The 16,901-nt window shown below is 35.4% G+C and overlaps 1 protein-coding gene across 1 annotated transcript; it reads left to right on the top strand.

The window, feature by feature from the left end:
* Nucleotides 1–11,434: 11,434 nt before the first annotated feature.
* On the top strand, nt 11,435–16,811 carry LOC145031436 (uncharacterized). The gene is made up of 18 exons (XM_078979986.1): nt 11,435–12,865; nt 12,979–13,182; nt 13,279–13,383; nt 13,454–13,519; nt 13,607–13,771; nt 13,900–13,974; nt 14,060–14,217; nt 14,288–14,423; nt 14,506–14,575; nt 14,663–14,790; nt 14,881–15,123; nt 15,222–15,314; nt 15,456–15,541; nt 15,621–15,687; nt 15,778–15,844; nt 15,935–16,071; nt 16,161–16,319; nt 16,403–16,811. The coding sequence occupies exons 1-18, from the start codon at nt 11,612–11,614 to the stop codon at nt 16,553–16,555; spliced, it is 3,366 nt and encodes a 1,121-aa protein (XP_078836112.1). The 5' UTR covers nt 11,435–11,611; the 3' UTR covers nt 16,556–16,811.
* Nucleotides 16,812–16,901: the final 90 nt, after the last annotated feature.

Raw genomic sequence — 16,901 nt, 5'->3', positions numbered from 1 at the left:
CATTTTCATAATTAATGTTAGTTCCCAAGTTAGTTAATTTCTGTTTTGTTAAAGGTACATAATATCTTCTCCTGTTTATTTGAAAAGTTTCAGAAAAGTAGTTAATTGATTTTATGTAAATTGTGACAAAAAAATCGAAATATATGAATACATATATTTGATATAGAAACAAAAAAATAATCTAAAAATATATAAAAAAGGAAAGAAGGTAGTGACCTCTGGTGCATAAGAACGAATGTTTGAAGCAGAGAATGATGATGGAAGTTATAAGCAATAATCAATAATAATGATGTTGTAGGAGAATGTTTGAATAAAAGAAATGATTGAAATAAGTGTGAGTCGCATATTCAAAGATGAATCGTATATGTATGTGATAATTTGAATATGATTTTTTAGTATTAATGATTTCATAATAAAAATAGATTTTGTATTAACGGTTTACTAATATAAACCACTTTATATTAATGTCTTGATTGAAAGGATTTTGTTAGTAATATGTTTTTAAAATTGACCATATTAAAATCTTAATAACTGGAAATTCAATATTTAAAATATGGAAAACTTTTATTGAAATTAAATACATTCAATTTCAACGAATGTAAGTTATTGTTTCATGATTGGAAACCATTTATTGAAATTAAATATATTCCATATGGGGAAGATGATGTCAGCAATTTGATCTAAAGGTGGAAAAAAAATGAATGAAATATAATCTAGGATCCAGATTGTTTAAGATGATGTCATAAGGTTTCTCTTTTAATAATATTTAGAGATTTAAGAAAAATTATCCTATTGTGTTATATATATATATATATACACACACACACACACACTAGTTTATAACCCGTGGTTCCCACAGTTATAAAATTAATTAAACTTTCATAATAAAATTTTAATTCTTAATCAATTATTTTAAATAAATTATTAATTAAGAGATATATCAAAATTTTAAAGTTATTATAACTTCAAATTTAACATATAATTAGAAAATGTAAATTTGAATTTTGAAATGAGTTGCTTAATATATCTACATGACACATGACATTAACAATAATATTAATGGAGAGTTGTATTAGAGTGATACTTGGTAAAAAGAGACTAAAATTATTCATTTATTACAATATATATATATATATATATATATATATATATATATATATATATATATATATATATATATATATATATATATATATATTGAAACGGTAAACTATCTAAACTTAATCCTAAATACCACATATTTCTTTTAGTATCCTAAGAGACTTGAACCTATGACCACTCATTTCAGATGATCAACACACATGTATTCAAAGATATAAAATGAATTACTTATTTGAATGCGGGAAATGGAAATAGTGGATAAACGGTAAAGATGCAAAGAAAAATTTAGAGTATATATGGATTTAATGTGATTCACTCAATAAGAGTAACCAAACTAACCCCATGGATGAGCTATACTTATATTATTATAATTGTAGTCGTCACGCTTTCTGTTTAGGGTTATAGAGATGCAAAGAGATTAATTTATAATAAGTTGACCTAAAAATTTGTTTGTTGGTCAAGTCAAAAAACGTCATCAACTAGCATGGACTATATGTCCGAGCACCACACACCTGCTCAACAAGCACTACATACATCTCTACCTAACCCATATACATTGGTTTGAGCATTGCAGACCTTGTGTCGCATACTTAAGTCGGTAACAACAATGAAGATTTGACAGCCTCCTATTTGGAAGTTGATCTACCAATTTTTTTCCTTCCAATGTGATTCTCTCTATCATGTGCCTTCTTTCAATAATCTAGATGGTTGGTTACATCACACCTTTAGTTTCTATATTGGAATGGTCTTGGTAAACATGTGTTGTATTTTTTATATCAAAGATCCACATAAAGGACAGAGTACCAAAACGTATCAATTCTTTGATAAAGTGGTACAGTATATGACATCTTCTTCTTGTTCCATGCACATCTATGATGTGAAGTTCTCCAACCAAATAATCTCATTATTAACTTTTATAACCATATACTCTCCTTATATGGTTCATAGGGAAATATGTTTGTAATATGGAACCAATTAATGATTAACACATGACCTATGGTGCTTTTCCCTAATTCTACACAACTTCACAAGTTAACATTAACATATTTTTCAATGATTTCCATTTTTATTTAGCAACATAAGGTAACCTCATAAGTGCCTTCCAAATAACATAGCGGCCACTTGAATCCTTCATTCGAACTCATTGGACAACTATTCGATATTTTGATTTCATGTGTGTTTGGTTTAGTTACCAACACGCGATCAAAATATAAAAAGATAATGATATATGAGAAGCTAGACTTTATTCATGGGGTGTTTCCTCATACCCTACAAGGGGTAGGTTCCCTTGACTGTCGTCACTTATTTTTTAAGGAGCGAGACCCCATTTCATAGTCTCAGTAACAAAAATAAGATCAAAGGAAAGTGTAGCACCCTAGTCTCGATTATGCTTTTCCCATACTTTGATTGGTTGTTTTGAAGTCCAACGAACTATAGAAGTGAAAACTGCAACATGAAGGAACTAATCATAACATTTTGAAAATATAAAAAATATGTGGAATTATAGTGAAGTCGTCAGGCCCCCAGGCCCATGGACTGAATGTGTTTTTAGGGTATTGAATATATTTAAGGTGCAATAACTCTAAGGGTTTATCCCTTCTCAACCTCCATTAACCATATATCGACCTTGAAGGAACCATAGCATCCCTTTTATAGTTTTGATCTCCTAATCTCTCTTCTCATCTATAGTGTTGTGTTTTTTATGGCTTTATAGTGGAGTGTTGTGTTTTTGAAAGATTTAGCATTAAATCTTTACAACTGAAGAAATCATCCTTCATTCATCTTATGGACTTCGTTGTGTCTTGAAGATTCAAGCATTATTGGATTTCAATTTAGATCCAATGGTATTTGGAGTTTTAGTCCATTATTTAGTGTTTTGGTCCCTTTTTTGGATCCTCAAACCCTAATTTTTAGGGGTTTGGCCCTATGTAAACATCATTGTAGCCACCAACCTCATCTTTCATCAGCCTCCAACACCTCCAATCAATTTTAGCAAACCCTAGCCACTTGTTTGATCATTATTGACCATTGTGTGTGTGTGTTTTGGGATCTTGAAGGAGAAAAAAGGAAGTACAACCACCTTGGAAACTTGACGGAGCCTTGGATCTGGGATCTTCACCGTTGTAGCAACCTCCAAGACGTATAAAGTTGCAAACTTGACTTGTATTTCATTAGATCTTGCTAAGTCATTGATTCATGAGAATTTTGTCATATGTCTTGATCTTTTTGGAGTATGACATGCTCTAGTCTATTCTAGCCATCTTTTAAGATGTTTTGAGGGGTTTAGAAGCATAAAAATAGGGTCTTATCTCTTAATACTTTTCCATGCATGTGTTTGATTGTCTTAATGGGTTAAGAGGATGGATTTTTTTTAGCATTTAGCACTTATTGGCCATACAAGACCATAAAGTTGGAAACTTTATGGTAAAGGATGATATTTGGGATGTAGATCTACAATTTGGTTGTTATAGCATATATATATATATATATATATATATATATATATATATATATATATATATATATATATTAAGCTCTTAAGTCGTTAAGAAGAAGTCCAGCTGCATACATTGGATGTACCATTTGGTACGTTGCGCGTACGAAGTTCAAGCCCCGACTCCTCGGATAGTGAGTACGCCCTGCGTACAAGGGATGAGTTGACTATGATGATTTCGCTAATTTTGACTGATTTTGACCAAGGGTATTTTGGGAATAAATTTTTATTATTATTAGGAGTCGGGTAGAGCCGGTTGTCAGAGCATATATTCATTAAGATTGTTTCAGACTGAGAGGTGAGTTTTCCTCACCATACTTATGGGTCGAAGGCACTAAGGTTGACCCATTGGATTAGATATCTTGTTTTGATGCATGTTATTATGTTGAGATATGTGTTTACTGCTTATGTGATTAGACCGATACATTTGTAGAACTACTTGTTTTGTTGATTATTATGATAATGTTTATATCAATATGTTATGGTTATGGTTTACTAGGGCGGACCGGATGATACTGAAGGCAAAGACACCCAGGGTGGTCCGGATAGACTGAAGGCCTGTGAGGCAATCTAGTCATGTTGAGGGCCCAGAGAACGGTCCAGATAGGTTGAAGCCCCGGTGAGGCGATCCGGTCATGCTGAAGGCTCTGCATGCATGTTGTTGTTTGTTATGTTTATGTGGTGGTACTTTTGGGGAACTCACTAAGCGTTAGCTTTCAATTTTAGTTTTGTTTCATGTACTTCTGAGGATCTTGGCAAGGAAAATGTGTGACCGTACACATCCTTGATTTTATGTTGTTGGATCTTGGGATACTCAAATTTAAATAATGTTTTTGGGAACAGTGGTTGTGTAAACGCTTTTTGAGTAAATGGGTTGTTTTGAAAAGTTTAAATTTCTTGTGATTTTTGAACGTTACAAGTTGGTATCAGAGCCTTGGTTTTAGTGAATTTGGAGGAGCTTTAGTATGAATCCAGACTCAAACAAAGGAACTGCAAAAGTTTTTAAATGGTTTTCAAAATTGTTTCAAAATGACCAAGGAAGGATGTGATGTGTATGATCAGTTGGTGGCAGAAAGTATACACCAAGTTACCACATTGTTATTTGATATGATGTTTATAATAAAACAACATGTTGGTGATAGTCTAGGGATCTTCGGAATCGTATGTTAAAATTGTCTAATATATGATGACTGATAGCCTAGAGTTACCTCTTGTATGGAATTGGCATCATTACTATAGTTGCTAAGTGTATGCATCATAGTTGTACATAACTAGGATTTTATAGTCTGAGAATGTTTGGTGTATCCTTATTTTATATTCTTGTTTGACGAAGGGCTTAGGGTAGAATCAAGTATTCGACTATCCATAATATCCAGTGTTATGTATGATTAGTGTACGCGAGTGATATAGGGTTAGTGGAAGTTTCAGATGTGAGTATTTGCATGAGTAACCAGTTAGAAAATAAATGTTTATCCACTTTGGATAGGGAGAGAATAGGATGTATATGTATCCTAGTTGATTCACCCGGGGCCACCAAGATGTAGCATGATTTAAGGATCAATTATTGGTGGTTTCGCATAAAGAGAGAGATAGTGTGGTATGTTAAGAGGTGCCTAACATGTCGGATGGTCAAGGCCGAGCACCAGAGACCGCATGGCAAGCTGCATCCATTGGAGGTTCCCATATGGAACTAGGAACATATCACTACAGATTTCATCACCAAGCTACCCATACGACTAAGGGATTCGATGTGATATGGGTTATTGTGGACCATCTGATCAAGAGCACCCGTTTTCTAGCCATCCGAGATAGTTATTTGGCCGCGAAATTGGCTAATTTGTATGTGCACTAGATTGTTGTTTGGCAATGAATTCAAATCTCCGTTGTATATGATCAAGATGTTCGGTTCATATCTCGTTTTTTTTATAGAATTTCCACGAGGAACTGGGTACGAGGTTGCATCTCAACACTACATATCATCCGCAGATTGATGGTCAGAGTGAGGGAACCATTAAGACACCTGAGGATAAGTTGATGGCCTTTGTTATATATTTTGGTGGGATCTGGGACTCCTACCTTCCCTTAGTTGAGTTTTCTTACAACAACAACTATCACTCCAGTGTCGATGCGCCGCCTTTCAAGCTTCTTTGTTGGAGGAAGTGCCATACCCCAATCTGTTAGGGAGATATTAGTCATACAATATTAAGAAGGACTAAGGTAGTCCTCAAGACGTCATAGCTTGTTTAGCAGATTAGATAGAGGTTGAAGATAGCTAGGGTCAACATAAGAGTTATGCCGACAAGCGCCGATTTGAGTTGGAGTTTCAGGTCGGTATCATGGTTTTGCTGAAGGTATCACCCTGGAAGGGTGTAATACGGGTCAGGTAGAGGGGAAAATTGAGGCCTCGTATATTGGGACATTTCGGGTGATTTCCATGGTCGACAAGGTAGCTTATATGTTGGATTTGCTCGAGGATCTCAATCAGATTCACAGCACCTTCCATGTTTCATAGTCGTGGAAGTGTGTTGTATCGTCCCAAATTTTAAGACTAAAAATTTCGATTTTTATAGTAATAAAACCATCATCCAAAATTTTCTCATAAAACCATAACGACATCACAATATGTTAAAGTCATTTGAATACATCAGAGTCAAATAAAATGCAGAACATTATGGTGTGTGATGCGATCATCCCAAGCTCTTCCCCTTCAATCCGAAAGTACCTGAAACATAAACTGAAAACCGTAAGCTCGAATATTAGTGAGTTCCCTGAAATATTGCATACCATACATATTTGCCAACTCAAGGCTATGTTGGGTCAATTTTACCCTAAGTCTATTTCAACTCATGTGTCGACCCAAGACGTACCTGGTCTATTTCACCCTGGGTCTATTTCATCCCACTGTCTATTTCAACATATATGTCAGCACAAGGTTATACAGGGTCTATTTCACCCCACTCGACGATCCCACTGTCTATTTCAACATATATGACAGTCACAAAGACTACATGCACAAAACATGTCCTAGGATCTAACATTATATCCTTTTGGAGTCACTCATACTCTCAATAACACCTCAAATAATAATTTTATGAAGCAATAAACCCTAAAATACAAACCAACACATGGATTCATCGAGGTAGAAGCTTTTTACCTTTAATAAGCTAGAAATGTTGAGAAACCTCTGGATCTACAAGCTCTTTCTGATCCAATGCTTCTTCACAGCTCTTATTCTTTTTCTCTAAGCACTACACACACCCAAAACACACACAAGCTCAAACTTTAAGGAAAATGGAGTAGGGTTGTGAGATATGACCAAAGAGGAAAAGGTGGTTGATAAAGTGATGGACTTGAGGCACGTAATGAGTTTAAATGGGGTGTAAATCCTAAAATTAGGGTTTTCCCCTAGCTTGAGTACGTCATACGTACATAGGGGTCACCCCGATTCACGCATGCATAGGAGTACATTGTGCGTACTTGGTGTATGACCAACATACTGATGTCTAGACCAAGGATTATACTTGAAATAACTAGCAAAAAGATTAACCTACCAAGACGGGTGTTAAAATTTTTCCCCAATTGAATCAGACTTCATCCTCGAAGTCTGCTGTCGGAAATAACTCTGGGCAATGGTTCGTCATCTCTTCCCCAGGCTCCCAAGTCTACTCTGAACCCTTCCGGTGTTGCCACTGCGCCTTCACCAACTTAAAAAAACGTGTTCCTTAAGATTTTCGTCTTTCTTTTGGGGATTGTTACTGGTCTCTCAATGTAGTTCATGTGGTCATGCACCTACATATCCTTTAGTGGAACCACTATGAAATCATCAACCAAACACTTCCTCAACCGAGAGATGTGAAAGGTACTGTGAATCTGACTGAGTTCCTTCGGTAGATCCAAACGATATGCTACCCTGCTCACCCGGGCTATATCCTTAAAAGTGCCAATATACTTGGGGCCCAGTTTGCCCCGCTTCCTCAATTGGATGACACTTTTCCAATGCGACACCTTTAGGAGAACCATATCCTAAACCAAAAATTCCAGGATGTTACATCTATGATGGGGTCCTCGATGCTTTTCTTTTATAGTACTTCTACTAACATATTTTTTTATAAGTACTTGAATACTGATGACACTAGCTTATGTAGGGTGTCTGCCTATTTATTCTTTGATTGTAGTATCTAGATGATCTCTAACGCCTGACTTAAGTTTTTGTGGATGTGCACCTATTCCGCCTCATAATTTCCCTTAATTTGGTTGGCGACTAACATGGAGTCACTGAACACTTTTAACCTTTTTACCCACTCCTTCGCTTGACTCAAGTATTTATGAATGTGCACCTATTTCGCCTCATAATCTCCCTTAATTTGGTTGATGACTAACACGGAGTCACTGAACACTTTTAACTTTGAGACATTCATGCTCCGTGCCAATCACAATCCTGCAAGCAAAGTTTCGTATTTTGCCTTGTTATTTGAACATGAAAAATCGAACCTTAATGCATAAGTTGATTTGTCTCCTTGAGGATTGACAAGAATAATCACCGCTCCCGAACCATCCTTGCTTGATGCCCCATCGGTGTGTAATACCCAATTATATGGTTAAGCGGGACGAACTTGATCATCAAGCATATATGTTAAGATTTTTGTGAGAGCTTGACCATTGATGCTAATCTTATGTTTATAGCCAATTGCATGTTCTCACGACTCGACCATCCACTTTCTAGGATTGAGTTTCAGGCTAGTTTATCGCAGTTGTCGCAAAGTTTCTTCTATATCCGCCTAGAAGCTATTATCCTTACTTGTGATCACTATATCATTAACACACACTTCTATGTTCCTCACTATTTGTTGCTCGAATACTTTATCCATCAACCTCTGACACGTGTCCCCTTCATTTCTCAAAGCAAAGGGCATCTTTGTGTAACAAAACATGCCTTTCTCCGTACGAACAGGTTGTTTTGTCTTTATCTGATATCGCCATTTACTTGGTAATTACCATATCAGGCTGTATGGTGTGGCTGCATTCTATAGGGTTTAGTGTTGTGCTCTCGACTATTATCATCCCTTCGTCAGAAGGGAACTTGAGTAATCCATGCACTGTATTGGGGACCATATGCAAATTCCATAGGCCCATTCTTCCTAGAAACATATTGTAAGGAGAAGACGCCTTTATTATAAGGAAATTTGCTAACTGAGCTCCCATTATCTACATAGATCCTTCGTATTGGTGTCCTTCCCATTGCTCCTATAATTATTAAAGGCTCGATACCCTGATAATCGAAAGGTACCAAATCATGATGGTTGAACTCGATGTTGACTAATTTTCGCTTCTTGATCGACTTACTAATATCCTATCTTCCTATTATCATGGCAATTTCAGCGTCATATATTTGTGCTTGTTCTTTCTTCAGGGTACGCTCTCGCCCCTCTTTATGCGTTCAATTCCCCCTTTTTTTCTCTTCAGATTTTCACATTCTTCTGTTGCATGACCCAAATTTTTATGGAAATCACAATACTTGGTCGGGTCCCGAAGGTACTTTCTATTTCTGTCGACATTGCTTTATTTGCTCAAATTATTGGGAGTGTATGCTTCGAATGTTTCTTGTCGGTATGGTTGGTACTGATCATGTTGTCTACCTTTGCCACTATGTGGAAATCTTCGATTTTGACTAAACCGAGGATTGTTACCATCAAACGGTATAATATGTTGTTAGGTCCGTTCTTCTTTCCTCCCTCCTTTTGCGATTGTCTTTCCTTTTATTCTTGTTTTTTTCCTGCACTTTCTGCCTCTTTCATTAAGAAGTAATTGACTCCGCGTATAATTTCTTATGTATTAACCCATTATCCGCCTACTAATTTGCAAAATAACTCTCCATATAAGAGTTCGTACGTAAACGCTGCTACGATCATGGGGTCTTTTCTCGTTGGCATCTTTCGAATGATTTCATTGAGTCGCTTGAAGTAGGCTTTATTGGATTCCCCTTTACACTGTCAACATGAAAATATCGCGTGTTCCTGTTGCTGGAACATCCTCTTATGAATAAAGCTATTATAGCATTTGTGACATAGCTCTTCAAAACATCATATACTTAGAGGAGCTAAACTTGGTAACCAATATCGACCAGATTTGTCAAAAGTTCCTGCAAAGTATAAGCTCCATAACTTTTGGTCAATTGGAATTATCTTGATCGCCCATTGAAAAGTTGAGACATGGTGTTTTGCTAATTTATTTCCATTTGCTGCCTTCTTATGTCTCTGAAGCTTTTGAAAGCTTCGAATTCATCCATATCCAATTCTTCTGCTTCCAATTTATTTTGGCTTATTCATCCACCCTCTTCTCATAGGCCTTCCGACGTCATGTTTTTGTTTTTCACCACTGTTGCAATATGTATCGTTTCTTCAGTCCCTTCAAGATTTTGCATTCTCAGGATAGGACTCACATTGGCAACTTGGCTTTATTCGTTGACTATTTGTTGCAGAGTCATACAGATGACGCCACTTGTTGTGCCCCGACTTCACCTTCTATCGATTGTATGAGTTAAAGATTCCTTCATGGTTAATAAACCTGGAGACAACAAATAACTTGTAAGTTGATTGGCCAGAAGGGGATCCCGAACCAACGCTCCGATGATAAGTTCAGTAATGACCTTAAGAAAATATGGTGTAAGTCGTATAAAGCTCAATAGATTGTGTGTGTATGATCACATATCTTGTAAAGTGGTTTTGGTTACTTATTTATAGTCTATGTCAGGCGGCGACGACATCTTCATGCGCCGAACATGTTTACCATATTGTCGCATTAATGGTCATATACCTGAAGGTATACTTTTATGTACTTGCTAGCTGTCTGACAACTGTTTATTGCTAGTAAAAGGATCCATCAGTCACATATCGTAGTACCGCCTGTATTGCTTTGAGTTCCAATGTCCTTTGATGCTATTGTGATGACACATTGTACTTTAGTCGTTATTTTATGTGGTTCGGTACACATACCTAGTTCGGTATACACTTGGTCCGATATATACCTGCTGCGGTATATATATACTTGGTTTGATATAGTGAGGGTATGTGCATAGCTTCATGCTAGACTATACCATATTAATGGACAAACGTTATGTGAAATCGTGTTGTATGTTAGAATTCCGTCTAACGTTTATGTTTTTGACGACATAGATGATTGAAAATTATCTTTGCAACTATTAATATTTTTTGAATTTTTATCGAATCCAAACCTATCAAACTAAATGTATTTATAAATTCATTATTTCAAAACTCGATAAATTTCTTTTTTATATACTTTTAAATCAAAAGGTTTGTTCGAAACAAACTTGTTTTAATCAATACCAAACCATTATTATTATTATTATTATTATTATTATTATTATTATATTTTCATGATTCCAGTAATATTATGTTGCTATACAAGCAAAGTTACCATGATATATCTTAGTAACATGCCAAGGTTCAAAAAATAATAATTTTTATAAAAAATTAATGATTTTTATAAAAAATCTTAGGATTAGTTAGAAATTTAATATTCTAATCTAATAAATGAAAATCATTTTGCCATGTCTTATTTTCCTTTATTTTGTCACATGATTTTTTTTTGTTTTATTTATTTATTATTTTCTACTTGGCATTTTGTGAGGTTTATGATTTTTTATATTAAATTCCCAAAATTTACTGAGTTTTTTTTTTTTTTTCAACTGCTTTATAAAATGTTTAATCTTTATATATTAATATTAATTTTTATTGTTAATAAACGGCGTCTCACAAAAATAAATAAATAAATAATACTAGTAGTTTTGATGGCGTTGGCTTTTATTTGGTTCTACAAGGTTTTTGCGCCAATGTAGAAAGAAGCCAAAGAGGAAAAAAATATTATCACTGTGTCCAAACACTCCTTATAGGCTCCAGCCTAAAACCCTCTTCCCTCCATCTCTTCAAAAACCACCACGCTTTGGAGGGAGATATCATCTCACAAAACCGCCGCCGGATAACAACAACCGCTGCATCCATGGCGTCTTCCGTCAATCGTCCTACCGATCTTGAATTGGCTCAGGTAGCGGCTATCCTCGGTTCCGACAACTCACAATTCGAAACCCTAATCTCCCACCTCATGTCCGCCGCCAACGACCAGCGTTCACAAGCCGAAACCCTATTCAACATATGCAAACAGAATCATCCGGATACCCTCGTCCTCAAGCTCTCTCAACTCCTCCATTCTTCACCTCATGCCGAAGCTCGTGCTATGTCTGCCGTTCTTTTGCGCCGCATCCTCACCATCGCTTCCGATGAGTCTCAATCGCAAACTCTGTACCCTTCTCTTTCGCCTACCACCCAATTAACCCTGAAATCAACCTTGCTTGAGTCCGTTACTAGAGAATCATCTAAATCTATATCCAAAAAGCTATGTGACACTGTTTCCGAGCTTGCATCGTTGGTTTTGCCTGAAAATGGATGGCCGGAGCTTTTACCTTTCATGTTTCAGTGTGTTACATCTGGAAATCTTAGGCATAGAGAGAGTGCTTTGTTGATTTTTGCACAATTAGCTCAATACATTGGAGATACACTTGTGCCTTATCTAGACACTTTACATGCTGTTTTTCTAGGATGTTTAGGCACAGGGACAGATCCCGATGTAAGAATTGCAGCCTTAAGCGCTTCAATCAATTTCATCCAGGCTCTAGAGGAAGCCTCAGATAGGGACAAACTCCATGATTTGTTGCCTTTAATGATGCAAACATTAACAGAAGCATTGAACTCAGGGGAGGAGTCCACTGCACAGGAGGCTATAGAGTTACTAATTGAATTAGCAGGCACAGAACCCAGGTTTTTAAGGAAGCAAATAGCCGAAGTTGTGGGTGCAATGTTGCAAATCGCAGAGGCTGAAACTCTAGAAGAGGGAACTAAGCATTTGGCAGTTGAGTTTGTGATTACTTTGGCTGAAGCTAGGGAGAGGGCACCAGGGATGATTAGGAAGTTGCCACAGTTCATTAAGAGATTGTTTGATATACTGATGAAGATGCTACTGGATGTTGAAGATGACCCTGCTTGGCATAGCGCTGAGGTTGAACACGAGGATGCAGGGGAGTCTAGCAATTACAGCGTTGGTCAAGAATGCTTGGATAGACTTTCTATGTCTTTGGGTGGAAATACCATTGTTCCTGTTGTCTCCGAGATTTTGCCATCTTTTTTAGCTGCTCCAGAGTGGCAGAAGCACCACGCTGCACTCATTGCATTGGCTCAAATTGCAGAAGGGTGTTCAAAGGTACCATTTTTAATGACTTTTGTTTTGGTTTCCATGTACATCACTGTTGATTTTGTAATGAAATCGTTGTGTTATTATTGTAACTTATTCATTTTGTTTTCTCATCGATTCAGGTCATGACAAAGAACTTAGAGCAAGTTGTGTCAATGGTGTTGAACTCATTTCAAGATCCTCACCCTCGTGTTAGATGGGCAGCCATCAATGCAATTGGTCAACTGTCAACAGACTTGGGCCCAGACTTGCAAAACCAATATCATCATCTTGTTCTTCCAGCACTAGCTTCATCAATGGATGATTTCCATAATCCACGAGTTCAGGTGAGTAAAGATACTATTAATGAGTAATGATATGTTTTTATCTTTATATCTGTATCTGTACATTTCATTGTTGTATCATGTATGCATGTTTTTCAGGCTCATGCTGCTTCAGCAGTTCTCAACTTCAGTGAAAATTGTACATCAGAGCTTCTACAACCTTACTTAGATGGGATTGTGGGGAAATTACTTGTACTTTTGCAGGTATATATATTTTGTAGTAACCTTAAAAGGATATGAATATATGAATACTGAATCATTTTTGTATTTCCAGAATCCAAAGCAGATGGTGCAAGAGGGGGCTTTGACTGCTTTGGCATCTGTTGCTGACTCATCTCAGGTATTATTCATCATTTCATCTTCATATTCTCTCGTTAACTTGTTTATTTTCTTTAAATTGGTTCTCACATAGTTTATGATTTTACAGGAGCATTTTCAAAAGTATTATGATGCAGTTATGCCATACTTGAAAGCTATACTCATGAATGCAACTGATAAAACTAATCGCATGCTTCGTGCCAAATCCATGGAGTGTATTAGTTTGGTTGGAATGGCTGTTGGAAAAGATAAGTTCAAAGATGATGCTAAACAGGTATACTTATATGTATATATATATATATATATATATATATATATATATATTTATATATTTATATATGTAATTCACAAATGTTTTTATTTTTTCATCTTGGAAACTTATAATTTATTACACGATTCAAGGTTATGGATGTCCTTATGTCACTTCAAGGCTCCCAATTGGAGACAGATGATCCAACAATAAGCTACATGTTACAAGTAGGCTTCTTTTCTTTTTCTTATTTTTTTTTTAAAAGAAATTCATTTTGAATTAAAGATTATAATTAAACATTTTTGTTTGTAGGCATGGGCAAGACTCTGCAAGTGCCTAGGGCAAGATTTTCTCCCTTACATGAATGTTGTGATGCCACCATTGCTTCATTCTGCTCAACTTAAACCAGATGTTACAATTACTTCTGCTGATGATTCAGATGATGATATTGATGAGTCTGATGATGAAAGGTATGATTTTCAGTTAATGACCATTTTGCCCTTCTGTTTATGAGTAACGAATGGGCTTTTGATATTGCAGCATTGAGACTATCACACTTGGAGATAAGAGAATAGGGATCAAAACTAGTGTCCTTGAGGAGAAAGCTACAGCATGCAACATGCTTTGTTGCTATGCTGATGAATTAAAAGAAGGGTTTTTCCCATGGATTGATCAGGTGAAAATGAAATGAAATACCTCTTTTACCCTTTCTTGTGTTTTTACATTTTGGCTTAACTTTTTAATAAAAACCGATGCAGGTTGCACCAACATTAGTACCACTTCTTAAATTCTATTTCCATGAAGAAGTTAGGAAGGCTGCAGTTTCAGGTGAAATGAAATACCTCCTTTACCCCTGATAACTTAATGTTAATGTTAATGTTTATCTAAATGTTGACTTTTTCTTTGACTTTTTAGCTATGCCTGAGCTTATTCGATCAGCAAAACTAGCTGTTGAAAAGGGGCAATCTCAGGGTCGCAATGAGTCATATGTAAAACAGCTCTCAGACTATATCATACCAGCTTTAGTAGAGGCTCTTCACAAGGTTATTTTTGTCATTCTCCCTATTTGTTGACTTTCATTTGTTCATATAACAAGATTATGAATCTTTATTTTATTGACTTTTGGTTTTTAGGAACCTGAGACTGAAATTTGCTCAAGTATGATTGATTCAATCAAGGAGTGTGTGCAAATCTGTGGGCCCCTTTTAGATGAAAATCAAGTTAGAAGCATTGTTGAAGAGATAAAACAGGTGATCACTGCCAGCTCAGCAAGAAGAAACGAAAGGGGCGAAAGAGTCAAAGCAGAGGACTTTGATGCAGAAGAAGGTGAAATGTTGAAAGAAGAAAACGAGCAAGAGGAAGAACTTTTTGATCAAGTATATGCTCTTATATTATATAATCTATTTTATTTAAAAAAAAATCTGTTTACGTTAATAAATTTTTATAAATATATTTTCTTTTTTGTTAAATCTAGGTAGGTGATTGTTTGGGTACTCTACTCAAGACTTTCAAGGCCCCATTTCTACCTCTTTTTGATGAACTCTTGCCTTACTTGATGCCATTCTGGGTGAGTATTGAATAACATTAATTATAATATATATATATATATATATATATATATATATATATATATATATTTTAAATAATTATTTTTCTTTTTTAGTTTTTATACAAAATACTAACAATAAGCCCTACATTTTAAATTTAGGGCAAGGATAGGACCTCTGAGGAGAAAAGAATAGCAATTTGCATATTTGATGACGTGGCAGAGCATTGTGGAGATGCAGCTCTAAAGTAAAAGCTTTTTTTATTCTTTTGTTACTTTAGTATCATTATTTAAAAAAAAATTTATAATTTTTATATCTTGTTACAGATATTATGAAACTTTTCTACCATTGGTGTTGGAGGCATGCAATGACACAAGCACAGATGTTCGCCAGGTCAGCATAGTTTAATATCAAACTATTATCATTTTATTTTTTTTATTTAATTCTAATTCTAAATAATAAATGTATCCGGGTGGGTTTCAGGCAGCAGTTTATGGTGTTGGAATTTGTTCAGAGTTTGGTGGAGCAGCATTCAGACCTTTTGTTGGTGGTAGGATTTTATTTGCTATAATAATAAAAAAGAAAAATAAATATAATAAAAAATCTAATGAAAGTAAGTTGCTATTTTTTCTTTTTTCAGAGGCTCTTACAAGATTAGATGGTGTGATAAGAAGGCCAGATGCATTACATGCAGATAATGTAATGGCATATGACAATGCAGTTTCAGCTCTTGGCAAAATATGCCAATTCCATCGCGATTCCATCAATGCTGCTCAGGTACTTTTTTTTTTTTCTTTCTAATAAAAATTACATTTTTGGTCCCTCAGTTTGTCTTATATTTACAATTTTGGTCCCAAAATTCTCAGATTGTTCCAGCATGGCTAAACTGCCTGCCACTAAAAGGAGATTTAATCGAGGCGAAAGTGGTCCACAATCAGCTTTGTTCAATGGTGGAAAGGTCGGATGGGGAGCTTTTAGGCCTTAACCATCAGTATCTTCCGAAAATAGTCTCCGTCTTTGCGGATGTACGCTTTTAGTCCCTCGACTTTTTTCTTTCTTTCTCGTTTCATATTTTCTAATTTTTTTTGTTTTTGTTTTGTGGTGTTAGGTTTTATTTGCTGGGAAAGATTTGGCATCTGAAGAAACAGTTGGGCGAATGATTAATCTGTTAAGAACACTTCCACCATCTACCTTGGCTTCAACTTTCTCATCTTTACAACCTCAACAACAGCTTGCTCTTCAATCTGTTCTTTCCTCTTAAGTCTTGAATAAAAGGTTTTGTATGATTTTGGTAAGTGTGTGAATTATTTGTTTTTATTTATGGTTGATTCATTTTTGCATGCATTTGGTGTTGAAAGTGAGAGAAATAGGTTTAGGGAATGAATTTTGCATATATCGATACTACAAATCGTTTTTGTTTATTTTGTCATGAGAGAGATGAAAGAGTTTTGTATTGGTTTTGGATGTTGAGATTTGTGACTTGTATTTAAGGATTTTAAAAATTTGGTGGTTTTATATTGGTTTGATCATTGATGTGATGTTACACTATTAAAAATATATAATAAGTGAATAGTTTGTGTTTATATATAAATCCATGAATATGTATA

Source organism: Lactuca saligna, chromosome 2 (genome assembly GCF_052625555.1).
Source record: "Lactuca saligna cultivar CGN05327 chromosome 2, ASM5262555v1, whole genome shotgun sequence".
Taxonomy (NCBI): Eukaryota; Viridiplantae; Streptophyta; class Magnoliopsida; order Asterales; family Asteraceae; genus Lactuca; species Lactuca saligna.
Note: the sequence above shows the minus strand (reverse complement) of the source record. Positions and strands in the feature narration are given on the sequence as shown.